The sequence below is a fragment of the Manis javanica genome, chromosome 4 (assembly GCF_040802235.1).
Source record: "Manis javanica isolate MJ-LG chromosome 4, MJ_LKY, whole genome shotgun sequence".
In the NCBI taxonomy this organism is placed as follows: Eukaryota; Metazoa; Chordata; class Mammalia; order Pholidota; family Manidae; genus Manis; species Manis javanica.
Genome location: NC_133159.1, coordinates 11,735,031 through 11,762,042, shown reverse-complemented (window position 1 = coordinate 11,762,042; position 27,012 = coordinate 11,735,031). Strand labels below are relative to the sequence as shown.

General features: G+C 58.6%; 3 protein-coding genes across 7 annotated transcripts; 1 reads left to right on the top strand and 2 right to left on the bottom strand.

The window, feature by feature from the left end:
* Positions 1 to 272: 272 nt before the first annotated feature.
* LOC108400534 (chloride channel protein ClC-Ka) lies at positions 273 to 22,706 on the bottom strand. Of its 4 annotated transcripts, none has more exons than XM_017665945.3 (20): positions 22,634 to 22,706; positions 11,216 to 11,322; positions 10,433 to 10,561; positions 9,821 to 9,949; positions 9,124 to 9,263; positions 8,719 to 8,796; positions 8,553 to 8,631; positions 7,912 to 8,037; positions 7,512 to 7,596; positions 7,299 to 7,400; positions 6,550 to 6,634; positions 6,111 to 6,284; positions 5,575 to 5,644; positions 5,300 to 5,410; positions 4,733 to 4,961; positions 3,927 to 4,060; positions 2,133 to 2,221; positions 1,893 to 1,976; positions 1,068 to 1,154; positions 273 to 718 (listed from the first exon to the last, which is right to left on the bottom strand). In XM_017665945.3, exons 2-20 carry the CDS (start codon positions 11,313 to 11,315, stop codon positions 671 to 673), a joined length of 2,079 nt encoding a protein of 692 aa, XP_017521434.2. In that variant the 5' UTR covers positions 11,316 to 11,322; positions 22,634 to 22,706; the 3' UTR covers positions 273 to 670. The 4 variants fall into 4 exon arrangements, with proteins under 4 accessions (XP_017521434.2, XP_017521433.2, XP_036855847.2 ...); XM_017665944.3 differs by lacking the exon at positions 22,634 to 22,706 and adding an exon at positions 11,880 to 11,950; XM_036999952.2 differs by lacking the exon at positions 22,634 to 22,706 and adding an exon at positions 11,880 to 11,950 and having other exon boundaries at positions 4,733 to 4,946.
* HSPB7 (heat shock protein family B (small) member 7) lies at positions 15,916 to 19,845 on the top strand. Its single transcript, XM_017665947.3, has 3 exons — positions 15,916 to 16,213; positions 16,748 to 16,881; positions 18,101 to 19,845. The coding sequence occupies exons 1-3, from the start codon at positions 16,021 to 16,023 to the stop codon at positions 18,278 to 18,280; spliced, it is 507 nt and encodes a 168-aa protein (XP_017521436.1). The 5' UTR covers positions 15,916 to 16,020; the 3' UTR covers positions 18,281 to 19,845.
* A 2,506-nt stretch (positions 22,707 to 25,212) lies between the features above and the next one.
* On the bottom strand, positions 25,213 to 27,012 carry SRARP (steroid receptor associated and regulated protein). Of its 2 annotated transcripts, XM_017665932.2 has the most exons (3): positions 26,824 to 27,012; positions 25,625 to 26,048; positions 25,213 to 25,524 (listed from the first exon to the last, which is right to left on the bottom strand). In XM_017665932.2, the coding sequence occupies exons 1-3, from the start codon at positions 26,915 to 26,917 to the stop codon at positions 25,473 to 25,475; spliced, it is 570 nt and encodes a 189-aa protein (XP_017521421.1). In that variant the 5' UTR covers positions 26,918 to 27,012; the 3' UTR covers positions 25,213 to 25,472. The 2 variants fall into 2 exon arrangements, with proteins under 2 accessions (XP_017521421.1, XP_017521422.1); XM_017665933.3 differs by having other exon boundaries at positions 25,213 to 26,048; positions 26,824 to 27,009.

The following is a 27,012-nucleotide window of genomic DNA, read 5'->3' as shown; positions in this document are numbered from 1 at the left end:
CATACCCGGGAACCAAGCTTTATCAGCCCTGGCTCAGCCGAGGAGGAGGCTGAGGCTGGGGTTGGGGTGAAGGTACCTGGGCCACAGGGCCCTACTTATCCATGAGGGCATACAAGACCTGTGTCTCCCTGCCAGGAAGTGGGGAATGAGGAGAAGGGGAGACCAGGGATCCAGGTCTGCAACGCCCATGTGACCGTATAACTCAAGACCTCACTCAGGGCTCCACAGGTACAGAGCTAGGGTACCAAGTCAACACCCTTGAACCTGAGATGTGAGATGGATTGCAGCTCTGGCAAACAGCTTTATTTTTCTCAAGAGCCTCTGGTTGGGAGCTATACAACTCCCAGAGGCATCTGTGCCTGCCCTTGGTGACAGCATACGCCAATCTCTTGTGAATTCAGTGAACCTTCATTGAGCACCACTGTTACCTCCTGTCGCACACTGAGCTCTGTCCAGGGTGGGGTCCTTCCCCCAAGGCATGTAGCACCCAGGGTGGGACAGGGTGAGGATGGGACACTCTTCGGTTCTGGGTCAGAGCTGCCTGCTTTGCCGAGGAGTGCGTGGGGCTGGACGGGAGGGGTATATTGTGATGGGGGGAGAGAGGCAGGGTCTCTGCCAGTCTTCTTTACCACGGCAGCTGAGGTGGCCTGCTGCATCTTGCCAGGCTGGCTCACTTTGGGGCTGGTGGGTTTGTAAGGTTGGAAATTGCTTTCTTCAGCTAGAACAGAGAAAGGGGTTTTTTTGGAGGGAGGATGAGAGGAGATTGAGAGCCGGGGCTTCACTTTGATGGCTGTTAAGTGTTGATTCTGGGGTGAATGTTAGAGTCGGTGCCTCCCCATGGCACAGATGGGATCACTGACCCAGGGAATGGCAGGGCTGGCCACTGGCCGGCGCACAAACAGAAGCAGCTGGGCCCAGTGACTGGCCATCTGGGCCGGGAAGTGGGGCTCATCAGAATCCAATGAGAACCCTCCAAATTTGGATGGGAGGATATTGGTGCCCCCACCCCACCCCTAGGCTGCTCGAGCCTGCTCCTCTACTTTGCCCCACCCTCAGGACCCTGGTACCTCCACCCAAGACATAGAGCCCACAGCTCTGCCCTGAGATGTCACGAAGAGGGACTGGAGTTTCAACAGCTCGAAGACGTTGTGTGCCTGGAGGATGGGTTGTTAGGAAACGCTGGGGGACAGGTGGCTCCCACCCCGCCTCTCCGGCTTCAATTTCAACCCATTCTGGGGACTTTGAGCAGAGGCAGAGGCCCCGGCCAGGGCTCTGTCCCAGTGGTGCCCACGCCCTTGTCTCTGAGCCTGGGGGAATGGGGCCCGGCATGAGGGTGGTGTGCGACCAACACTGGGCCTGCGATGCCTGATATGACCACCAGGGGTCCCCAGAGTCCACACAAGGAACAAGAGGAAAGGACCAGTTATCCAGCACCTGCCACTGTCTCATCCAGCGACACAGGGCTTAGGGACCACCCCCAGGTCCCCACCTGCTTCTGCCTCTCTTCAACCCTATGTGCCAAGCACTGTGCTTTCAGGAGGCAAGGGATCAACATTCAGAGTGATTAAGTAATTTCCCAAGATCACATAGGGAGGATATGGTAGACCCGAAACTGAAACCTATATGTGCCTCAGTGCAAAGCCATACTTTTAACCACTGTCCCTCTCCATGCAGAGGCTTCCAAACTCTCCCAAGCGCTCCCCCTTCCCTAGTCTCTGCATCATCCTAACAACCCTGGGGATGAGGAAACGCTCTCTGTCATTCTGCAGATGAGGGAGGAACAGAAAGCCACAAAGCATGTCAGAGAAGCTGGAGCCTGCGTTCTCCTCCCGGGCGCTTCTCCTCCACCCCACTGTCCTTGTCTGACCACATGCCTAAATCCTTCCCGTTACCTGGTGCAGGGATGTCTCTGGGGACAGCTGCAGGGTCACTGGCTCCATGGGGCAGCCCCCAGACAAGATGTCCCGGAGACACCGCTGGGGATGGGGGAAGGGTTATGGGGGTCTGGGCCAGCCTCCCCCTTCCCCAGGCTGCCCCTCTCAAACCACCTCTCCCACACAGGATCAGCTGATCCCGTCCTCATAACCTTGCTGACCCTGTCCCCCTCCCAACACCCCCATACGACTACTCACCTGGTGTCCTGGAGCCCAAGAAGATGGCTCAGCCTGGAGCGCCTGCACCAGGTGTGCTCTTTGCACAGTGCCCACGAATATCTGCGATTCTGAAGTGCAGACGGAGAAGGAGAGAGCCACATTACAAAGAAGGAACTTATTTTTACTGGACACTTACTGCCTGCCAAGAGCCATGCTGGGTGCTCTCGTTGCTCAGGAACCTCCAGTGGCCTATAAATCAGGAGCTGTTATCAGCCTTTTTACTGAAGAGGAAACTGAGGCCCAGAAGCACAGAGAAGTCAGTTGTCTTGCCCCAGCTTCTGACTTGGAGTGTGGTGATTGAGGATAGCTGGGTAAGGCTGCCAGAAGGCGGGGAGGTAACCTGCCAGCCCTGAGATTCCCCAAGTGGAAGGGCCTCCAGGCAGGAGCAGATTTGGGACACCTGCCTGAAGACGTCTGTGTGTCAGGGCTGGGATCTTTTTTCCTCGTTTCTGATAGGAAGTGTCACACCTGGCTCAGCCCAGTGAACATGTGAACCCAGAAGAACTACCATGTTCTGAGGTCCTACTGTGTGCTGGGGGCTTGGCAAGCCTCATTCTGGGCAGCACTGGAGTTTGCAGGTATTCAACTTTGAGGGGACAGCCTGTTATATTTGCTTTTTATCCAGTAAAATAAAACACTTTATAACTAGATCTAAAATGCTCCCCATTCCAAAAAAAGCAATTAAAACTATTACTGGGGTGAGCAGTAGGGTCCCTCTGCCGGTGCTTGCACTGGTTAGGAGCTGTGCTTCCTGCAGCTCTAAGGGCAGCAGTGGACTTTTCTCAGAGGTCCCAGCAGGTGAGACCCTCTACGAGGGGTCATCCATATGCAAATATTTTCAAATGGGGTATTTGGCATGTTCTATGGGATAATGTCAAAGGTGTCCCAGTCTGGGTGGGGGGTAGGGCCTGGTATTCGGGAGAACCTCTGACAACTCCATACTGCTCTGGTCCCTAGTTGCCAGTTGAGGAAACTGCAGTTCATAGGGCTGAAGAGGTTTACCATGGTTCCGCTGCTCATAAATGGTCATGCCTCTTCTGGTGGGTACAGGGGTGGCCCATACCGCTGTGCACATTGCCCAAAGGGCAAGCAGGGACCAAAATCCAGCTGCTATGCTTGCAAAGTGTACACCTCGGCTCATCTGCACGAAGGCGACGTACAGGTTGACAGGGGCGCTGAGAGGACATGGCTATCCCCCCACCAACCTTATCCTTCCCGCTCACAGTGTACTTTCTTTCCCCAGTGGGAAATGACGCTCCAGCTAGATCCTTCCTCAGGAGTCACTCCCCTATGTGTCTTTTAACAGGGGCCTCCTTTTTTTTTTTCTTTAAAAAGATGTTTTTCTCACGGCAACAGGGATTAGGGAGCTGACCCAGCTGGGGGATGCTTGGAGGCAAGACTGAGGGAAGGAGCCTCTGGGAGACCCTGGCAGTGTGCCCATAATCCCACCCTCATTCTCCATGCGCTCCAGGCCTAGTTTCTAGAAGTCCAAGAGCTACTCAAGGAGTGTCTGACAAGCCTCCTGTTGACTGTCATTTAAACATGTCAACCACCCCAAGGAAGGATGGTTATTATCTCCATTTTACTGATAAGGAAACAGGCTCAGAGATGCGAAGTGACTTGCCCAGGCTCACACAGTTGCAGAGCCTAGATTCAGATTTGGGTGTCTGACAGGTCCAATGCCCTGCTTACCCTTTCCTGGGCCCCACTCTCCAAAGTCCAAGAGGAAATGCCCCACCCCATTCATGCTCCCCCGCCCTTCCTGCTGGGCACCTGTGCTCTCCACCAGGGGGTACTCGGCCATGTCTGTGGAGGTCACGACCTTGACCACCTCCTCCAGCGGTGTGTCCTTGGCCAGCATGGTGATGGTACAATTCATGAAGTGCTCCACAATCACCCGGTGAGAGCTGGAGGCACCAGGGTGCTCCCCTTAGGTCCTGGAGGGGAGGCTATCCAGGCCCCAGGACGAGGCAGGGGTACTCCGGGGGAGCTTTGCTGGTTCTCAAGGGTGGGCAGGGACTGAGAGATTCCTGGAATGAGCAACTCTTAGAACCCCAAGGTGGAGAGGAACCTATGTACAGCCTGGCTCTGGATTTCCAGCCCCCTGGACTCCTATCTCCCCCCAGACTTCAGTCTGTTTTATTCAAAAGCCTTCCCTGGAGAATTTCATTTGAAGAAAAGTTTTATGGTAAAAAGAAAAAAACAGCTTTAAGTCTGAAAATTGCTGGAGTAACCATCCCCATTTTACAGATGGATAAACTGAGGTCTGGAGCAAGGCAGCCATTGGCATGTTTGGAGCTGCAGCTTAGATCCGGGACTCTCAGAGCCTCTTGGTCCTGCTTATCTGGAAACGGGCTGCTCTGGTCCCATCTGGTCAAGCTCTAGTTCTGCCCCTAGTTCCTAGTGTCCCAGCGAGGAGAGCAGAGCAGGGGTGGGGACAAAAGGGTAGCTGTGTGTCAGCCCCTCCTGCACCGCCATGTCCAAGGTGAGCTGCAGTGGGCTTTTCTGGGGAGCCTCCATCCCCAGCCCACCTGGACCCCATCACCCCTGTCAACCAGCCTGAGGCGGGCACTGCTCACCTGATGCTCCGGCCCCGGATCCATGGAAGGTACGGCAGCTTCTTGACAATGATGGTGCCATCATAAAAGGAGGGCTGGCAGCTCTGAGCGATGGCATTGGCCGCCAGCACGGCCATGAGCACAGGCAGTGCGTGTACAATCTGGCCAGTCAGCTCAAAGGCCAGCAGCGCCGTGGAGATGGTGTGGGTAACAGCCCCGGAGAAGGCCGCTGCCCCTGCAGGGGACAGAGCTGGGGCAGGGTGGCTCAGGCCGGGAGGCAGCCTCATGCAAAGGGCACAGCCTGCCGTTGTAGCTATGGCCGTGCACTAGGATGGGACCTGTCTGGACACCACATGCTGGCCCCTGTTGGAAATGCCCGCATGCCTGGGCTTTGGGAGGGGGAGAGCAGTAAAGGAGAGGAGGGGGCCTCGTGGACAAGATGGGCTTGGGGGTGAGGCTCAGGGAGCGGTGGGCGCTCCTTGGAATGCTCCGTGACCTCCCCATGCCCTGCAGAACCACTGGCTTATTCTCCAGGCCCAGCCCCACCCCACGATGTCTGCCCACCCGGGGAGGACCCAGTCCCCTCACCTGCTAGGGCGTAGCCCCCGGGCATGATGGGGCTGGTGGTGCCTCCAGACACAATGCCCTCAGGGAAGGCAACAGAGACAGCCTCCCCTATGAGGCGCCCCGTGGCAGCTCCTGGCCGCAGAGTCAGAGTGAGGAGGAGCAGCCAGGCCGCCTTGGCCCCCACAGCCCCCATCTCTCTACCCTCAGTACCATCTTGGAGGGCAGGGGGCAGGCCAGGAGCCATGGCCCCACGCCAGTAACCCAAACCCCTCAGACTCTCGGGACTCCAGACTCACCAAAGATGAATATGGGCATGAAGTACCCAGCTGGCATGGGGATTGTGGTGGCCAGAATCAGCATCCAGAACTGTGGGTGGTGGGACCCCAGAGGGGCAGAGGTTAGAGACAGCTGGACAGGAGTGGGCAAGGGAGGGACTGGACAGTGGGCAGGGGAATCTCCAGGGAGAAAGAGGACACCCAGGCACACACCCATCGCCAGGGTCTGGCATTAGGGAACACTGACAGGGAAGGAACCACACCCTGGCAAAGTGCCTACTGTGTGCCTAGCACCATGCCAGGGCCTTCCCTTCCTTCCCTCTCAACCTCTCCTTTGAGGAAGGCACAATAACGAAACGACGCCACTTCAATGACAAGCAAACTGAGCCTCAGGGAGCTGAAGTGGCCTGCCCAGCACCACACAGTGGGCAGGAGTCAGGTCAGCGAGTTGGGGGGAAGGCCAGGCACTGTGCTGCATGCGGTGGGGAGGCACAGCCCCATCCCACCCGAGGCTGACTGCAGCTCTCTGCACACCCTGGGGCATCCCAGGCACCCACCTTCATAACCAGGAAGAAGGCAAGGGTCCCAAAGGCGGTGAGCCGTGGGTGGCACCATTCCAACCACAGGTTCTGGGGGTCGGGCTCCGTGGGCCAGGGTGGGGATGAGTTCCGAGTCATCAGCGCCCACGAGTTATTGTCAAACAGTGAGTCCAGGTGCTCCTTCATGGACAGCTGGGCAGGGGTAGGTCAGCACTCCGCGCGGGAGTCAGTCTGTCGCCACCCCTCACCTCCCGACCCGGCTTCAAGCCCTCCTGTGCCGCTTCCTGGCGGGGCAGGGGGCCTTGGGAGAGCCCCTCCGGGGGCTACAGTGTCCTCATCTGTAAGATGGCTCACGGGCTTCCCCTTACAGGTGTCGCGAGCATTAGGTGAGATGATGGGCAGAAAGCAGGTAAGCTTGGGCTTCCCCCTCCTGCCACCCCAGCCCAGCGCCCCTTACCCGAGAGGCCATGAAGCGGCCCACACCGGGCGGGTAGGTGATGGAGGCGAGAACCAGGGCGGCCAGCGCGGAATACAGAGGCTTGCTGTGGGGGTGAGGGTGGGGTGAGCTCCCGTGCGGCCCCCTCCCCCTCATGGAGGGGACAGGGCGGGGGCAGGCTCCACCCCCCTGGGCACTGGCACTGAGGCAGAAACAAGAGGAAGAGGGCCGGGAGCTGAGCTGTGCCAGACCCCATGGGGGGGAAGAAGCCTGTGGTTCCCCCCAACACACTTGGGTAGTAAGGGGGCAGGGCCAACAGGAGAATCCGGCAGAGGCAGAATGGGGGCAAGGACAGAGCCGCCTGGCCCGGGTGGGGCCCAGTGCATGGCCGCCGCAGGCAGAGGAAGGCTGACTCAGAAGTGCCCATGCCAGGAGGCAGACAAGGTTTGGGGAGGAGCGGGGCTCTCAGGGAGGCGCCTGGGGCAGGGGGCCTGGGGGGGCGCAGCTAGTGAAGGAGATAGGACTCAGGAGGTGGGGATTAACTAGAGGGGCTGGTAGCCCAGTAAGTGGGGGAGCAGTGACTGTGGGGGCCTGGGAGGGGTGTATGAGGGGATGGGGGCTTTACACACCTAAGGAGGGTGTGGGCTAGGGAGGCTTGGGGGGACCAACGGGAGGGTGGCAGTGCAGCCAGCGGGTGGGGCTCTCTGTTAAGGGCAGAGAGCTCTCAGGAAGCTGACAGTTTTGGGGAGACAGGAGCGCCCAGAGCCTACCTGGTGGCCAGCAGTTTGGAGATGACCAGATTGGTCTTGACAAAGCTGAGGAACGTTCGCTGGCAGAAGAGGTAAGCACAGCTCAGGATGCCACAGATGGCCCTGCGGGGAGGGGAAGTGAGGCCAGACCCCTTCCCCAGGAACAAGGGCAGCAGTTCAGGCCTGGGGGCGGCCCCCAGTTGGGCTCTCAAGGGGCCCAAGGCACCCACTCACCCCAGCACCACAAAAAAGAAGATCTCTGGCAGGTCGAAGGGGACGTCAACCCGAAAAGTGGTCTTGTAGAGGGAGGTGATGGTCTCTGCGGAAGAAAGGCAGTGGGGATCGGGGACCCCAGACAAACCAAGGGGCAGAGTTAACAGGCAGCGGTGGTGCCGGGTCCTGCCCCAGAACACCCTGTCCTGGCGTTCAAGGCCCTACAAACCGGCCCTGCCTCCCTGGCCTGCTTTGTCCCCTTCTATCCTCAGGGCCCTTCCTTCATGCCCAGGGCAGGTCAGCCCCCTTCCATCCTCCTTCAAGGAGGTGGGGAAAGGAAAGGAAAGAAAGGGGCGGGGGAGAAAAGACAGGAGGAAGGAGGGGAGGCCGGCAGGGGGCCAGGCCGTCCGGGGGGGCTCACCCTGCTCGCTGTTGAAGACAGCCAGGAGGCGGAACATGAAGGCCCCACAGGCGGCAGCGAAGAAGCCCCTCCAGTAGTCCCGCACAGAGAAGTGGGAGGACATGACCTCGACGCTGAACAGGACGCCTGGCGGTGACCCTGGGCTTAGACTCCACCGCCGCAGCGCCTGGGCCCCGCGCCCCGACCCTCCGGCCCTGCTCTCTGACCACCTGCAGATGGGGCCACCCCTTCCCTTGGATCCTGGGGAGAGGGAGGGAGGGCAGGGCAGGAGGCCCGCGGCCCAGGGCACACGCCCGTCCATGCCCTGCTCAGCCAGCTCGGTCCTTACAACAGCCATTCGAGGGGGACGATCGTGACCCCCATTTTACAGACAAGGAGATGAGGCTCAGAGAGCTGCACTCGCTGGCCCAGGGTCACATGGAGGAGCTGCATTTCAGGCCCAAGTCTGTCTAACGTTACCCTCAAGGGTCTTGAGGCGCCCATGCCTGGGGGCCGCAGCCTCACGGACACAGTAAGAACCAAGGCCAGTCAGCCCCCATCCCCACTCCGGGTCCGCCACCACGGGGCGGAGGAGGGAGCCCAGGCTGGCCCTGTCAGAGGACAGAAGGGGTGCAGGGGAGGGGCGTGAGGGAGGGTCTCACCGCTAAAGGGGGCGGCAAAGACTGTGGCCACGCCCACCGCCGCCGCAGCCACCAGCATCTCGTTTTGCTTGCTCTTGTTCTGGGAGGATCAGAGTCCAGGCTGAGAGGCAGCCCCCACCGCCCCCTTCCTCGTTCACCCAAAAGGGGCCCTCCCTGAACCCCTTACCTCAGACTCCCCAATGGCCTTGGTGCGCACGCGGCCCAGGTAGGCAGCGATCATCACAGACAGGTGCACAAAGGGGCCCTGTGTGGGGTGGAGTGGGCACAGGGCACGCGGCTCACACCCTGGGGGAAGCTGGAACCCTTCTCGTCATTGGGGCCCAGGGCTGGGGGGCACAGGGAGCCTCCTCCAGACACAGCATGGCCCCCACCTACACCCTCCTCCTCAGTATCCGGAGCTCCTGTGTCACACTCTGGGGACCTGGCTTGCCTCCTCCCCATGACGGAGCCCCCAAAGGCAGGCATTGGCTTGAGGCCCCACCAACCCAGCTTCAGTGGGGCGATGGGGAAAAGGCAGAGGAAGCAGGAGGGTGGCGGGATGGGGTGCTCTCACGCTTTGGGGTGACCGTACCACTTTGCCCAGGAAAATGGTACTGCCGGTGGCCAGGGTGCACGTGAGGCCCACCACTTTGGCCCCAAAGTTCTTGATATCCAAGTAGTCCTCCAACACCACACCTGACAAGATGGTCTTCAGCTCCGGGATTCCAGAACCTTGGCAGGAGATGGCCAGGGGACAAGGGGTGGGACAATCTGTAGATCAAACTCTTAACACCTTAGCCTGCCCAGCGTTCCATGTCCGGATCTGGTCAGGCCCTCCTAAACCTGTGAGTTAGGATCGGTAAATTCATTTAGCAGATGCAGGGGCCGAGAGTCAGAGCGCGGACCTAAGCTGTCCGTGTTCTTGCAGTTGGGCCTTCCAGCTCTGGCTAGGATCTCAGGCCACCCCTCCAGGGAGGCAGGGCTGAGCAGCCGACGGGAGCTGTGAGCCCTTCCACTAGCCTCTCCTTGGAAAACCTGCCACCAGTATTCCCAGTCACCACCCAGGGAGCCCTCAGAAAAGGAGCAGAGCCAACAGTGACCTGCTAGCCTTCTCGCTGTGTGACTTCCATCAAGTGACATGACTCCTCTGAGCTTTGCTCTCTGGCTGGGCAGTAGGGTGATGGCTTCATGCCTCCCCCCATCAGAAGCCCCAAGGGAAATGAGAAGGCTTCAACCAGTGGGCGCTGCGGTGGGAGGCGCACAGCAAATGGCCTGGAGGCTGGGCTCACCTCCAGAGAAAGGCGTGATGCTCTGAGAGAAGCCGGAGGAGAAGGAGGCGAGCGCCATGGGATACACTGTCCAGGAGAGGTACCGGAGCAGGTGGCTGTCCCCAATCTCCCGGTACAGCCATTTGTGCGCTGGGGGTGGCCAGGAGGCAGGGAGACATCGCAGTCTCTGCAGCCCTCAGGTGCCCACCTCTTGACCAGGACGTGGAGGCTCATGGAGGGGAGGCCCAGGTCCGTCCACCCAGTGAGCAGCGGTTCCACAAGAGGAGCCGCTCCCTAGCTGAGTGACCTCAGGCAAGGGACTCAACCTCCCCAAGCCTGTTTCCCCATCTGCCAAAGGGGCTGGTGGTGGCACCTTCCTCACAGGGCCATCATGAGAATGTCTGGTGCTTAGCAGGTACTCATGAGGGCATCTGAGCCAGTCTCCCAGAAAAGGTGTGTTAGACTCCTCCTGCCCCAGGGTCACACAGCAAGTTAAAAGCAAAGCCAGGACCAGACCCAGGCCGCCTCCTCACCCAGAGCCCTCCCCTGCCCCGCTGCACCTGGCGGCCCAGCTGGCATCCAGAGAGCGTGCTCGGAGGCCCTGTGTCCAGAGCAGGTGTGTGTGCCAGTTACCTTGGACCACACGCCCGACAGCGAAGCTCATGGTGTAGCTGATCAGGGCCATGAGCACCCCAAGGGCCGCCAGGAAGTACCAGTCCTCACCCACGTGGAACAGCTTCTGCTTCAGCCACTCCAGGCCACCTGGGGCAGGGGCACAGAGTCACAGCCCAGGGCTGCATGAGGACATGGACAGCCTCTGCCCTGGAGGCCTGCTCAGGCTTAGAGCAGCGAGGGCAGGGGCAGGGTGGGTCTGGGATCACAGCAGGACTGGTGGCAAGCGGAGGTGGCAGCAGAGTGGGTGCCAGGCCTATGGGCCTTGCCAGGGGCCTCTGCCCTCTTCCCTCCCACCCCTGCCCCTCGCTGGGGGTCTTACGGGAGAATGACCAAGGGGCCAGGGGCTGGGAGGCAGTGCTGGAAACAACAGCTTCTCCAGCATCTCCACAGGGTCCATAAGCTTAGGGAAGAGGAGCGTCTAACAAGACTCCTGTGCCGCCCTGGGGCCTGGGGGCTGTCCCACAGGCCCGCTGGTGTAGGCCAGGGAACCCCCACTGGGCCCCCAGCAAGGCCCTCGACAAAGTGATCGGGTCTTGGGGCTGCATTCCCCAAACACAGAGGGCACCTAGCACCTCCCACCCTCAGACGGATGGACAGGTAGAGAGACCCCTTCCTCCCTGCCGGACACATAACAGCAGGAGGGCAGCTCTTGGGCTTCGAGGTGGGCAGGTGAGGTGGGGCCTGGGTAGGGGAAGTCCCCAGGGGTCTTGCCCAGGGAGAGGAAGGGGGCGCAGTTCTCACCGTGGATGCCTCTGCGGATGCGGGGACACGGGCCCCACAGCTCCTGAAGAGTCACGGGGTTTCCTGGGGAGCCCTCGCGCAGCCCTACCAGCTCCTCCATCAGGGCCCTGATGGCACGGAGAGCCAGACAGCCCCTTGGTGAGCTGCTGCAGTGCCCACACCCCGCACTTGGCCCTTCCAGCCCTGCCACCTCCCAGATAAGAAGGAAAGGGTGTCTTCCTGCGCATGTGTGTACAAAGTTGTTGGGAGGGGCCACGGGCCTGGTGTGCCTTCGTCACTGAAAGGATGTCACCCAGGGTACATGTGTGTGGGTCAGGGGTCCTGGCTGTGCTGTGTCCCACAGCAGATTGGTCAAGGCAGGACCCCCTAAGGCTCAGTGTGCCCTGCTCCCCTCCCCCACCCCGGGGACGCCGCTCCCACCCTCCCTGGGTGCTTGGCTGCTTCTTGTGCTCAGAGCAGCCTCCTTGTCCAGCACAGTCTCTCTCACTGCAGAGTCCACACACACTGCTCTAAGTCCCACGTCCATTCCTGAACCCCCTCCCCTCTGCTCAGGCACAGAGGCAAGAAAACCCCAGAATCAAGTGCTGGCTCCCGCCCGCAAGCCGCCTGCCCGGGCAGTTTCTGTCCAAGTTCAGGCCCAGCTCTGCACCCAGTGGCTACTCACCTCTGTCTGTCTGCCCCGCAGTGGCCCCAGCCAGCCCTCCTCTAACAGAGGCTCCTTTGGCTGCAGCTCAGGTACACCTGGACAGGTGTGTGCTCCACCAATCAACATACTGGCCTCTCTCCCCCCACCCCCACCCCCCACCCTGCTGGGGTTTACTGTGGCCATTAGGAATGTCCTTGAGAAACCAACTGAAACTGCCCAGGCCAGCTGATCCTTGCAGGCCAGAGCAGCCAGGAGGGACCATGAACAAGGGCTCCCTAATCCACCACAGCCACGCAGAGTGCGCCGCGCAGCCACACGGCAGGCTCTGTGTGCAGGCTAGGGGGCTCCCACACACAGCTGGACAGCACAGGTCCTCGTTGGGGACCCTTAGCCTGACCCTCAGGCCAGGGCCCTGGGTGCTCAGATGTGGAGCGGGGCTGGAAACGCAGAGATGGGAGAGGGGAGAGAGCCAGCAGGGCAGGAGGAAGGAGTCGGGCAAAGGCAAGGGGCGCTACCAGCCCTGCAGACTTGCTATGTGCCAGGCGTGGTACTCAGCCCTCCCCCAAATCAGCAACTGCCCACGGAAACCCAGTGAGGTGGGCAGTATCATCCTGTTTCAAAGAAGTGGAGTCTCAGAGAGGTGAGTCTGCTTGTCCAAGGTCACAGAGGTCAAGGGGCAGATCTGAGATTTCCAAAGCCTTCACAACCTTGCACTGTCCTGTCCTGGCTGACAAGCTGAAGCAGGAGCAGTGAATTATGGCAGCCGGGGGCCTCCAATGCCTGGAAGTAACTTGGACTTGAGCTTCATGTCCAACCCTTCCAGTCTCAGAAAACTGCCTCTCAAATCTCAGCACTTCTACAGAAATGCCACAGGCTTCATCTGACAGAAGGTAGGAGTGATGGCATTGGGGGGGGGGCACAGCAAGTGGACAAGCACAGGTTATGTACCAGCAATGTGCCAGGCCCTTTATGTCTGCGACTCAGTTCATCCTCCCAGCATCCTAGTGAGTCAGGGACACCATTACCATTTCATAGATGATAAATGGAGGACCAGAAAGGTCCAGTCACTCATTTAAAGTCACACAGCAGAGGCTGAACCCCGACTAGATTGTTTGGCTTTTCCACTGCCTGGAGCTCCTCCAGCATCTAGGGTTTAATGAGTCAGGGCAAAAGATTTGGGTGCAAAGCAGAGGATTCGAGTCTGATGCCACTTTTGGAAGATTTGGGCAAGTGATCTGGGACAATGCCCTCCCCCACCCCCTAGCCAAAGCTCCTTTCTGGAAATCATGATGGCCTTTCAATGACTTGTTAAAATCCTGGGACCCTGAGCTCCCTCTTCCCTTAAACACCCAGCCAAGTCAGTCCCCAACAGGAGCATATGCTGTGTGCTGTGGGAGGTGGGGGAGTGAGGAGTGGGCGGGTGTGGAGGTCGCTGCTCCATACAGACCTGGAGTCGGTGTTGCCTTGGCCACCCACAACCTGCTGACTGTGTACAGTAGCAGGATGACTGGCCGCCCTGTTGACATCCCAAACCCTGGTCTCTGGCTTCAGGCAACTGCCGACTACAATCCTACAGCTGGCATTGGCCAGCCAGCCAGCACCCTATGTCCACACCCTCACCCCCTGGTCCTGGGAGCACCAGGAAACTGGAAAGAGGGCAACAGAGGGATGCAGTATCCATAGCCAGTCCCTCCCAAAGCCATTTCCCCCACATGCCAGGCCCCAACTTCTCCATCACCCCCATCAAGCTCTGGCAGCAGTGGAGAGTAGGAGCAGGCTTGATACCAGAGCAGCTCAACCACCAGAGTCCCGCAGAGCCTAGAACAGTGCCTAGCACATAGTAGGTGCTCAATAAAAAAATACCTGCTGAGTGATGAGTGGTCTCTGAACACTGGCCTGTGGGCTGGCTGTGTGGGGAACCAATGAGAACAGATTTCTGGTCCCTCCCCAAGATCCCAAATCACAATCTTGGGGTGCAGGGGGAAGAGGCTGTCTTTGTTAAAGTTTCCCTGGGTGATGGGATATCCCGGCAGGTTTGGGATTCAAGGCATTGATCATTTCTGAAGCTCCTTCTATCCTTGTGATCTGAAGGGAGAGGTATGCACAGAGACAGGGGGATGGCCTCGATGACCTTTTGAAGTCCTTCCTGGCCAATGAAGCCAGTGGATCCAGTACATGTGTGGGTGACACCTCAGGGATGGGGAGGAGGGGGGAGGAGGAAGGGTGGGCAGGGGTGGGTAACGAGATCTGACATCCAGGAGCAGTGACTCAGGCCCTCAGCACCATGACAGCGTGTCTGCATTTAGCCACTGGCTCCTGTTTCCCTGGCGGGCCGCAGGCTTCTGGGCCCCCCACCCCCGCCCCCACCCTCTTTCCATCTCGTTTCATGCTGGTAACTTCCTGGCAGCCTATTGGAACCCCTCGGACAAGGCCAGAGGGGGTGACATGAGCCAGGCTGCAATCTCCACTGGAATGATAGACCCTACTCACTCCAGCCATAGCCCCGGCCCCCAGCTGTGCCCCATGCCCTACACTGCCCCTACTGCCATGGAACACCAGAACCAGTAATTACCCCTGTAGGTGGAGCCCCCCGCCCGAGGCTGATGTTCTGTGGAGGCCAGAGACAAGAAAAACAGTGCACACCTCAGGAGTCTAAAGGGGAGAGAGGCAAACCCCTGCCTCAGTGGAGCTGCTGGTCTGATAGGGGAGTGAGGCCACAGCAGAGGTCACAGACACAGGAAGACCAAGGCACACCACTGTGTGGGGGAGGTCCAGGCCGGGACCCTCGGTGTGGCTGCAGCAGTCAGAGAGGCTTCCTCTGGGGAGGGGAAAACTGAGCTGCCCTAGGAAGGGCGGGATTCACAGAGAACAGAAGCCCGCACAGCAACTGGGCGGCAGCGGAGGGCCCACACGCCTCTCAGAATGCTCCTGACATCAGCCCGGCTCTGCTGAGCCGTGGGAGGGCAGAGGAGGGCTTCTCAGGGTCTTCTGGGCTAGCCTATCTCCATCCTCGTATGTTCTTCCTCCCGGCCTCCCAGAGCACTTTGTGGCAGACACACCTGGTTTGAATCCTAGCTGGGCCACTTCCTTGTGTGCGAGCCCCGCCTTGTGGGCTCCATTGCCCTGTCTATAAAATGGGACTAACACCTCCTTCCCAAGCTGTGTGGGGATCAAATGCGGCCATGCCACAGAGCTCACATCAGGAGCCCCGCATCTCCTCTGAGCTGGAGGTCAAGCAGACAGTTCCTGGGAACATAACCTTCTGGATCTTTAAGGACAATTACCAAATGATCCGCCCTCCTCCCCTGAGGCCGGGCCCAACTCCTCTCCAGCCCCTAAATGTTCTGAGAGTGGGGGGAGGGCAAACATGGAAACTGGGTCCCTGTGGGAGCTGGCAGGGGGACAGCTGCACATTCTACACACACACCCCCACCCCGCCTGGGGCTGTCTCAGTCCTTTCTAAGAGATAGCTGTAAACATTATCTTCCCGGGGGGAAGAAGCCCTCACCTCTCACAGGGGTCCACCTGGTGGAGGGCCTCCAGCCACGCCTGACTTCCTGAACTTGCATGTCCCACCTTCCCCAGAACCAGGAGCTTGGCACCCTCTGCACTGATCACCCAACTCCCAATCTCTCTTACCAAGGACTGGAACTTCCAGGGAGAGGGGCACAAAATACAGGAAACCCTGTCCTCAACGAGCTTGCAGTCTGATGGGGGAAGCACAGCCCTTCGAGAGCCCCAGGCTGATGGGGGAGACAGACAGAGGCACAGAAACACCACACACACAAGATCCTGGGGTGGGCACGGGGGTCTGAGTGGCAAGAGGACAGCATCACCCCCATCCCGCCGCTTCAGAGGCCCCGGGCTGGAGTTATCGGCCTGGAATGCCAGCCTGTGAGCTCAGCCTCTCGGGCCTGCGTGTGCCGGACTGTCAGCAGCACCGTCTCACTGGAGAAGATTTCCAGCCCCCTCTGGGCCACGGAGAGGCCTAAATTTAGCTGGTAGACAAGGGGCTGGCCCTGAGCCCAGGGACAGTCGGGCCTTATAAAGCGCCGGCAGTCAGGGCCCAGCATGCTCCCCCAGAGCCTGCCGCCCCACATCCTCTCCCCTCTCCTGCCCACCCTGCCTGCCTGGCCAGGGCCCGGCCGCCTGCCCGTGGATGAGCCACAGGACCTCCTCCACCTTCAGAGCGGAGAGAAGCTTCCATTCCTCAGCCTCCTCAGCCTCCTCAGCCTCCTCGGCCTCCAGAGCCCTCCCAGCCCAGGACCCACCCATGGACAAGGCCTTGAGCATGTTTTCTGAGGATTTCGGCAGCTTCATGCGGCCCCACTCCGAGCCCCTGAACTTCCCAGGCAAGTTCTTGGGACCATGGGGGTCAGAGAGACACGCCGGTAGGGGACACCTGTTGCAGGGCACCTCCAGATGTGGCTGTGGCTGCTGAGCTCCAGACGCAGGTGCCACACAGCTCAGCCACATGTAGCTACCAGGACAGATGTGGCCACAGAACAAGCAGGCCTCCAAGAAGCAGTTGTGTCCCCAGGGGGCCAGCTGTCACACCAATGGCCACACAGGGCCTGTGGCCAGGTCTCACCGGAGCCCTGGAGGGCTGGATGGGGCGGAGGGGTGGGGGGATCCCCTGGCCTCCAGGTCTTGGGTGGGTTGCTGCGTCACATACACACACACACACCCGTTCTGTGTTGGGTCACCATCCCTGCCATGGAAAAGGTGAGCTCCAAGAGGCGAGGAGGGGTGGGCAGGGGGTTAGGAGCTACTGCGGGGGTCGGGGGAGGCCTGGGGGCTGCCCCTCTTCCCAAGAGGAGGAGCCAGGAACCCGGTTCTGGACGCAAGCCTGCCCTGTGCTCAGCTCATGGCCACCCTCCCCATAGCCCGTCCTGGGGGGCCAGGCAACATCAAGACCCTTGGAAACACCTATGAGTTTGCAGTGGACGTGAGTGACTTCTCACCTGAAGACATCATTGTCACCACCTCCAACAACCACATCGAGGTGCGGGCTGAGAAGGTGAGCTTGACCCACCTGGCTCGGAAGCTGGGCTCCACACCTGAACCCTCTGCTTGGTGGTCCCACTCCTATACCCCTGCCTGAGTCCCAGACCACAGCCAGTGCCCCCAAAGATCCCAGGGCAAACTGGACGCCTTGCACCTGTAGCTTGTGGGCTGTAGGACCCCTGTTACTGCAGCTCTCTGCTCCAAAGCCCCCAGAGTGTTTCTTTAGGAGCCAGGGTCAGCAAAGGGAGCCCTGAGGAAATGAGGGATGGGTGGGGGGGTGCAGGCAGGGGGCACCTGAGGAAGCGAGGTGGGAAGAGGGAGATAGTGGCTGAGTGAGGGCCTTCTGGTAGGCATAAGAGTAGGTGGGGGGGGCTCACCTGGACAGTTGGGGGTGTTCCCCCACATAGTACCCTTCAAGTCCTCTTCCCTCCCAGATTCAGAGACACAGCCCCCATCCTAGGACCCCTGAATTGGACTCAAGGCTGAGCAGAGGCCGTGAAGTTCAGGGTCACACACACTCCAAACCCCACACTCCCTCCACCCATGGTCTCAGGGTCACTGGGTCACTAAGGTCTCTGAGTGCCAGCTCCCTGGTGGTCTACACCCAGAGGAGGGTATGGTCCAGCCTGAACAGGGACGCTGCCCCCAGCAGGCCACAGCTGTAGCTGCCCATCAGAGAGAGTCTGCCCGAGGCTTCTTCTGGATCCCCCATAGCCCAGCTTCCTCTCCTGAGCACAGGAGGCTGGAAGCCTGGGAGCCCCTGCCAGGGCACCAGGGCCAGTGGGCAGCACGTGCCAGCCCTGCCACCCTGCCAGTGACTCAGCCGCCCCAGACTCCTCTGGACACTATGTGCTGGCCGAGCCATGGGGGAGGGGCCGCAGCTCTGGTGGTGAATAGCCAGTGTGTCTGGGTCTCTAAGAGGACAGAGCTCTGCTCTGTGCCATCTTCTTCTGTGGCTCAGAAGCCCCAGATTCTGCCACCAAGCCTCCTCCCTCTCCGAGCTCCCCCAGCCAGGCCCCTTGCCTGCCCCTCAGAACCACTGGCGGTCCTCCTCTGTGCCTGTCCTGTGCAGCACACAGCCGCACCACCCTGACCAGCCCTTCTGCCCCTGAGAGCAGAACCTCTTGGCATGTGGGGGCCTGGCTGGGTTAGACTGGGGGGAAGGGGGTGTGGCTTGACCCAAGCAGGACAGGGGTGGGGGCAGCCTGCCCTGACCCATCACCCTTCCCCAGCTGGCAGCTGACGGCACGGTCATGAACACCTTCGCTCACAAGTGCCAGCTGCCAGAGGACGTGGACCCCACATCAGTGACCTCAGCCCTGAGGGAGGACGGCAGCCTCACCATCCGGGCGCGGCGCCACCCACACACAGAGCACCTCCAGCAGACCTTCCGGACAGAGATAAAGATCTGAGGGCCTCCCCCTCCCCGTGCCCTCCCCCGACTATCCTCCTCCCCCACTGGCCTGCCAGAGAAGTCATCCTAACCCCCTCATGACAGCTTCCATCTCAGCCCGAGTCCCAGGCCCTGACATCTCCCAGACCCCAGGTGGGCCACCCCCCCGTAACAAGCCTCCTGCTCTGCCCAGGGCAGGCCAGGGACTCCCTCGCCTCACCTCTGGATCCCAGATTCCAGATGTGGCCTCTTGCACTTAATCCAGAATAAAGGCACTGGGACGAAGGAAGGGAGACCCCAGCGAACCCACTTTGGGGAAGGGGGATTGAGACAGGCAAGATCTCCGGGCAAATAATCTGTAGGACAAACAGACGGACAACTCCTTTGATCTATGGAGTCTCGGCAGCGCAGGGGACCCGGGACCTGCGACCACCTTGGCCAAGGGGAGCAGGAGAGGCAGAGAGAGATCACAAGCAGCGGTGCCTATGATACGAGCTGAACGGTCCAGGGGCACAGCCATGGTGGTACACCTCCCCTTGCACCCTCTAAGCCCCAAACTAGCTGCCAGGCCACCTGCCCATTTGGTGCCCCCCAGCCAGCCAGCTGTGCTAGGGCAGGGCCACGTTACATCTGCATATAGATACAGCTGGTTCGTGACTGACTGTGTGAGGCTCCAGGGGTCTGTTACCCGCTGGTGCCCCTAGGCAAGGCCAGGCCCAGGGCTGGGGCTGGTCCTTCTCGCCCCCACCCAGAAGCTTGGCCTCCTGGGGCTACCTCCACTGCAGACAGGTCACCCAACAGAGGCAGAAGAGAGAGCACGGACCTCAAGGTTGGATACCAGCTTCTTGCCAATCTGCTCAGTGGTCGGTCACCTCCCTGGTCCTTCCCCCTCTTTACTCTATGAATCTGTAGACTTGGTGTAGGTACACACCACGCACACACACACACACATGCACATGCACACACACACACATGGACACGCACACACACGCATGCCCATCTACAGTTATCCTTCAAGTACTAAGCATTACCAGTGGTTGAGGCCAAATTCAGAACATTCTAAACTCAGCTTTACAATCTCTATTTTTTACCAATGGAGAAACTGAGTGTCAGAGCAGTTGAATGCCCAGCTTACTCACTGAAGGTTGGATTTGAACCTGGGATGTTGGAAGCTGCTGTGAAACGGCCACCCACCCCTCTGCGCACTGGGAGTGGGTCCCCCCCTTGCCCCTCTTCATCTATGCCCTTGCCCCCTCCACCCCCCAACCTCGCTCCTGCTGGAGAATGCCTGAGCACAGGGACCTCCAGGCAGCCTGCATTCTGAGGGGCCCATGTGCCCCCAGGACCCCTGGCTCAGTCTCCCATATATGGAAGTAGGGAGAGGGGTAGGGGTGGTTCACAGTTGGCTGGGGCCCTAGGGAAGGTGGCAAGCCCGGCCTCTGCCCTCTGAACCTCCTGGGTCAGTGTTCTGTAGGGTGGCTTCTCACGTCTGCCACTCTGGGGCCTTTAGGAGACTACTGATGGGGAGGCGCAGGGAAGGGACCTGGCATTGTTCACCCACACACAATAAACAGCGGAATCACAGCCTTCTGGAGTTCACCTGCCTGGGGCTCTCAAACTTGGGATAGGGCTGGAGGCAGTGCAGGTGGGAAACCCCAGGATACACAGACCTGCCTTCCTTCCTTCAAAGCTGGGAGCAGGGGTGGGAGCTAAAGTAAAGCTCAAGAGCTCACAGAAATGTCAAGGTCAGAAGAGCTGGAGGCCTCCTTTGGCCTCCACCCTCTACTCCTAGACCCCCACCTGAGCAGGAATCCCAGAATTATTTCCCTGAAAAAGCTTGCAGCACCTACCCTACCAACTGCCAGTCTCTACATGCCAGACACTGCCTCAGGCATGGAGACACCAAAGGTGGGCTGGTTGTACTGAGACACCTGCCCTCTCAAAGCCTATCTTGTACCAGAGAGGCTGAGTGACTGTCCCAGGATCACACAGCCCCAGGGGCAGAGCCAGGCTGGAAGCTGGCTGGTTCAGGGAGCCTGGGTACTCTCTGGAGGGACCCCCACGCCCCCTACCCCACCAGGAGTTACTGCTACTGAAATGGGAGAGCCAGGCGCACCTCAGTGCAGTTCTAGCCCCAGGCGGGAGGAGGAGAAGGGAGAGGGGCGCGGTATTTCCAGCCCGGGTGACTCACTCATTCCACTCGGCTATTTGCAGCCCGAAACTCATCAGCTTGGAGCTAGGGGGGCGGGGCCGGATCAGCTCTCCCCTCCCCAGACCCCCACCTGAGGTCAGGCTCACCTTGGCATCCGGGCCCCAGTGAGGCCCCTCCCTGGGCATAAGGCCGGGGTGGGGTGAAGCTGGGTTATGAGCAGCCTGGCTGGAAAGGGGACAATTCCCCTGGTGGCCACTGGGGCCGAATACTCCGCACCCCCAGGCCCCCGCAGCTTCCTCCCCAGACAGCGGTTTGAGGGCTACGCAGGGCACAGAGCTGCCCTCGGGGGCTGGGCTGTCAGAGTCAGAGGGAGCCCTCCCACCAAGGTGGCCCCACAGAAGAGGAGGACACGGAGGTGGGGCGCAGACCCGCTTTCATCTGCTCCACCCCACCAGACGCCAAGCGCTCTGTCTCCTAGTTGGGGGGGTACCCCCACCCTTTCTGGGCTAAATATAGGCCTGGGTGCAGGCTTGCGCCCCACCCCCAGCCTGTGAGGAATAATTATAGCAGCTCCATTCACTGAGTGCTTAGTGTGCCAAGCACAAGGCTCATCTCCACGACAATCCCGCGAGGTAGGTACCAAGGACAAGGAGGCTCAGAGAGGCCAAGCAGCTGACCCAAGGTCACCAGCTTGGAAATATCTTGATGGGGATTTGAATCCTCTTCTGCGGCTCTAGAAGGCCCTCTCTTGGGTCAGCCCAGATCAGCCGCCGGACCACTACAGGGCGCAGGCCGCTCTCCTGCCTGACCCAGGCATCCTGTACAGGGAAGGGGAACCCCTTCATCTCATAGCTTTTGGAAGGCACCTGGGCAGCAGGCAAGGGGAGTTAAAAGATGCAGCCTACGAGGCTAGAGACCTGTGAGAAGGTCTAGGTTGCGGGGTGTCAGAGACCCCGAGGAGTGTGGAGGACCTAAGAGGTTCCCTCACTCCCAGGCCACAGGCCTCCTCCTCCAGAAAGTCCTCCAGAGCTACCAGCTCAGAGTCACAAGTTCAGAGAACCCTAGGCCCAAACCTTCTCTTCAAAGGAGATGCAAAATGCAGATGGAGCCACAGCCTGAGGCCCCACCTCCTTGACTGGCCAGCCCCTTGCCCTCAGGGAGTCACTCCAAACTCCTCATGGTATAGGGGGGAACCCTGGGCCCAGAGAGGGGTAGGGCCTTGCCCAGGGTCACACTGAAGCCAGTGGCAGAGATGGGATGGAGGCCTGGGCCTCCAGAGCCTCAGGCCAGGGCTTCTCTACCAGACCAACTTCACCATCCCCGTAGCCACCCTTCCCTGGCCTAGAGGCAACTCCCAGCTCCTCCATGGTACCTCCCAGGCCCACCCTTTCCCCATCTGCTCCTCAGTTCTGCAGTGGCTGCAGATGCCTTATATTCCACTATCCTGGCATGGGAAAGGAACTAAGTAAATGTTTGTAGGACTTTTTAAAAAGCTAACAAGCCACAGTAAAGAGTGGAGGGTCGGTCACAGCCTACCTGGGTTCAAATCTTGTCTCTGAGCTATGTGATCTTGAGCAAATAACTTAACTTCTCTGTGCATCAGTTGCCACATCTACCGATGGTGGTGCTATTAGGATCTACCTGCTAGGGTTGTTGCGTAATGCACATAAAGGGTTTGACACACGCCAAGGTAGCTGACAGTAGCATACATATGCCATGCATTGAAAATGTCCAGGAGGGCTCAGCTCCATTCACTGAGCGCTTAGTGTGTGCCAAGCACAAGGCTCATCTCCACGACAATCCCGCGAGGTAGGTACCAAGGACAAGGAGGCTCAGAGAGGCCACTGCATTTAGACTTGGACTGTGACATCCCCAGCTACATCCACACTGTCCCTGGCTCTGTCAAGACTGTCACTTGGGCTGCAAGGGCAAAGGAGCTGCTCCAGTACCTGGGTCTTCTCTCCAGGAACAGCCAGTAAGAGCAAAATAAAGTTTCCCTGCCCTCTTAGGACATCCTGTCTAGGGCCTGGGTGTGAAGGTCAGGGAGAGAAGCCCATGGAAGCCTTCATTTTCTCATCCATAAACAAAAATCAGGTACTGCCCTCCCAGGGCTGCTATGAGGAACCAAAGAGATGGTGTTTTAGTATAAACTCAATAAATACTAAGCTCTTGTTAAAATTGTAGTTGTTTCTGAAGAAGGAAAACCAAGGTTGCACCCACCTGGCTCTGACCGCAAATAGGAGAGGGTCCTGTGGGGCATGGCGCCTTGCGTCTGCAGGACCGGTATCTGGGGCAGGAGCCTCTGGCGACTGAGGGGGCTGTGGGCGTGGAGCATTGTTTACAGTCAGCACAGCTGGGCCGCCCCATTCCTGACCTGGGGCTCACTGTGAGCAGCCGGCCAGGCCAGTCCTAAGCTCAGAGGCAAAGCCCTCCAGAGCCTAGACTGGGACAAGCTCCCATGGAGGTCCGGAGGCTACTAGACTGGGTGGGAGCCCTCTGGGGTGCCTCCCCGAGGGGAGCAAAGCCAGGCCACTGGCCCCAGGAACCCAGAGAGGAGAGGGCAGGATTGCAAATCTGCCTCTTTCCCCCTTCTTCCCTTCCTTGCTTCCCACGCAGTTCTTGAGCACCTGCTGGTACTAGGCACTTCAGGCATGGGGCACAATCCTGAGTGAGCGTGGCTGCCAACCTAGACACACATTCCCTTTTCACACTTCCACTCACTAGTTCAATAAAATCTTTCATCAATTGATTCATTCACTCCCTCTCAGATTTTCAGTAAGTCCCTATAGCCTATAGTACATAAAGCTCTGAGTAGAAACCACCTGTTTCAACCCTGGCTTCTCCATCACCAGCTGTATGATGGGCCAGTTGCTCAGTTTCTTCATCTGTAAAATGGGGTGATACCCCTTGGGACTGTGGTGAAAAGTAACTAAGCTGCCCTCCTCCACCTGTATGCCCCATGTCTGTGAGGGCCCTCCTCACGTGACAATCCCCAAATGCTCTCTGCACACGGCCAAGCCCTCGGCTGGGTCATTCACCTATTTGGCAGATGCGACCAGAGCACCTGAGGCGTGCGTGACCTAGGCTCATGACACTGTGACTACAGGTGTGCAGTCACACTGCCAGGGTTTGGATTTGGGCTCTGCCTCTTTCTAGTTGATGACCTTGGGCATATTATTTCATCTCTCTGTGCCTCAGTTTCCTCACCTGTAAAATGGCAATAAAAATCATATCCATCTCACAGGTCTGGTGTGCAAGGAACTGAGGTGGCGTGTGTGCATATAAAAATATACGCAATCATTATTCCAGTGAACAGGGCTGGTTAGAATGTAAGTGTGGCTTCTGAAAACAAGGAGACCACTGGGTCGTTGGCCCCCCTGGCTCTAGCGCCAGACCCAGCGGGTTCCTATCCTCCCCACCCAGCCTGGGCACTGTGCACTCCAGTCTAGTGACAGGGCGACCCCTGCTGGTGCAAGGCTAGATCTGCAGCCACAGGCCTCGCCCTTTCCTCAAGGGCCTAAAACTGCTGTTGCAGCCCTGTCTTTGCAGTCTTCTGGTCCAGTGATTCTCAATGATGTGAGGCCGTCTGGATTATTGTGTAACCACCTTTTTCAGCCCAAACCATCCCCTGCCCTTGCCTGGATCAAGGTGCAGCCTCCGAAGCTTCCTCCCCTGCCTTCTGATCCCAGCACAAGAGCTAGAGGAATTTTTTTAAAGGTGAGTCTGGTCATGTCACTCTGCTTACAGTCCCCAGTGGTCCCCATCTCAGAATAAAACCTGAAGACCTCATCACGGCCTGCAAGGCCTCATGTGATGGGGTCCCTGCCGCTCCTCCTGCCTGCTTGTTTCCTGTGTGTGCACACTCACCTTGCCTCTCCTAATTGGAGGATAACCTTCCTTGTGGTGGGGGCTTGTCTGTCTATCAGTGCTCCAGCCCAGCGTCTGGCCCAGGGCTGGGCACACAGTGGGTGCTCAATACTTAGTGAATGTGTTCTGCACCTTTCTGTGCCTCAGTTCCCTCATGTGTGAAATAGGTAAAAAATGGTGCTTCCCCATATTGGCACTGAGAAGATATTGTTTCCCTGGCACAGAGCAAATAGTCAATGCATGGTAGCCGTTAGTGTTTATAGAAACCTAATAAAATAGTCATTGAGTAAATAAAGGAACATTCAGTAATTTTAATCCAAGTGCCATGAGATGTCTTCTTGGATGAGTTGATGTAGCAGTTCACACAGAGCTGTGCATCTCTTAGACCTACACACACACAGTGACCCCAACTTCCTGCTGGAACTTGACTGCCCTGTGAACAGGGACCAAGCTTCTCCTTTTTGTCTGTATCCCTAGGGGGCAGCATGGACCTGGTATGCAGCAGCTGCTCAGTAATATCTCTTATTTTCATTTGTTCAAACATGAACATGCCCCTCCCTTTCTGAGCACCCTCTCTTGAGCAGCCAGGTCCCCCTCATTTCCCCCCTTGCATTGCTGGGTCCCACCTGGGCCCTTGAATTTCACCATCTGGTGTCATGCTCTCCCAATGACCTACACACATGAGCCAAAATGCTCACATGCCACCATGCTGGGGCGTTCAGACCCTGTGCTGGGGTGCCCTAGGAGGAGATGCCAGCCAGGTGGCCCTGGGGAGGGCGGATTTTCCGTGCTGGCTCCTTACCTTTTAGATCACACTTTGTTACCTTTCCCAATCACCACATCAGAAAAGCTCTTTGCCCCACCCACTTTCCATCCCAGGACCCTATTTCAGTTCCCACACAGTACTCATTTCATCCTGTTTAAAGTCATCTTTATTTATTTGGTCACTTATTTAACCCCTTTCCCCACCTCACCCCTGCCCCGAAAATATAAGCTCTGAACGTTGTGGAATCTTCCCTAGTACTTTGCAGAGCCTGGCTCGTAGAAGGTGCTCTGTTAGAATTTGCTGTATGAATGAATTCATCTCCTTCCATGCGGTGGTGACTGATCCTGCTTCCGACGAAAAGATAACATGGATTGTGAGGAGGAAGGAGGATACCTGGGTGTACTGCAGGCCTGTTTCAGACGCCCTTTAGTGGGTCTGATGTGCCTTCCTTGGCTCAGGCACAAAGACTTCTGCTTGGCTGGAAAAGAGGGAGTGGGCTCTGGGAATTACAGCCCCGGGCACTGGAGTCTGGCTTGCCAAAGGCGTACCCCCGTGACCAGGCTCTTCCAGTTACTTACTCGGCCTGCCCACACACACAAGAGGAGAGGGCTTTGAGGGAGCCTATGACTCTTCCCCATGCTGAAGATCTCAAGGGCACCATCTTTGAGGGGCCCCCCTTGGCTTCAGGAGCCTCCTGGGGGTAAAGTGGACTGATTGGGGAGGAAGCCTGGGCCACCATCTGTCTGCAGGACAGCAGGCTGCCCCTGGGCTGGGCAAGGCGTCCCCTACCCAGTGGGGCTTCCTGAATCAGATGCGGCTGGTTTTCCCCACAGAATAAGATGTAGGTCTTCACTGGAGGGGTGACAGGTCCTAGGTTGGGTCTGGGGGTTCGGGGCCGCACTGGGGGTGCTGCCAGGGAGAGCTGTTTCCCGTGCGCACAGTCGATGAGGAAAGTGAGGTGGGCAGCGGGGATGGCTTTCTGGTGGCGGGCTGGTTCCCCTCCTAGAAATAAGGAAAGGCCAAGCCTTTGTGTTAGCACAGCAGGAGATGTGGTTTCAGTAGTCCAGCGGCTCATTATCTGTGAGCTGGTTAACACACAAAGACAGGCATCTCGTTAACAGGAAGATTCTGGAACAGTGGGTCTGGGGTGGTGCCTGAGGCTCTGCATTTCTAACAAGCTCCCAAAGGATGCCTGCGTTCCTGCTCTGCACACCAGAGTCGGGAGGTCCTGGAGCAAGAGGAAGGCCCTGGCCACCTTTTACGGAGGAGGGACCTGAGGCTCAGCGACTGCAGATATTGGTGGTCCTCAGGGAGCACCACGTGGCTCTGCCCCACCCCACACATCTTGTCTACAGCCTCATCGCACCCCATCAGAGCCCTGGGGGACCCCTGTTCTTACTCTCAGACCCTCCCCACCTAGCTCAGGGCCCAGCACGGGAACAAGAAGCCATGAACCAATCAATGAATCAACTTATAAATGAAGCAAGTGCCCAAGCAGGTCCATCTGAATCCAAAACCTGTGCTCTTAAAAAATCAAAAAATCAACTTTTTGAGTTCCCCAAACAATAAATAAATGCATTCTCTTTGCCACGTGCTCTTCAGCACAACACGGACTCCGAAAGAAACTTATATTCTGGTAGTTTGGTCAGCACAGGAAATAAATGAAGCCCACGCACGGCTGGAGACTCCTGGCAACCCCCAGGGAGAGTGTCTGCCCTCAGCTGCAGCCTCCCAGCCTCCCTTCTGCAGGGCCGAGGCAGGCTCAGCAACCCCTTACCTGAGCCGCTCTCCAGGTCTGTCTCGGGGCCCAGGACTTTGGGGCTGGCTCTCAGACCCCTGGGGTCTTCGGAGGGGGTCACCGCTGCTGCCATGGAGCTTGGCCTAGCTCTGGCAGGAGCTGTTTCTCCGCAGCCTCTTCCAGGAAGTAGCTCCCCACCCAAGGACAGGACCTTTTATTTTTACCAGA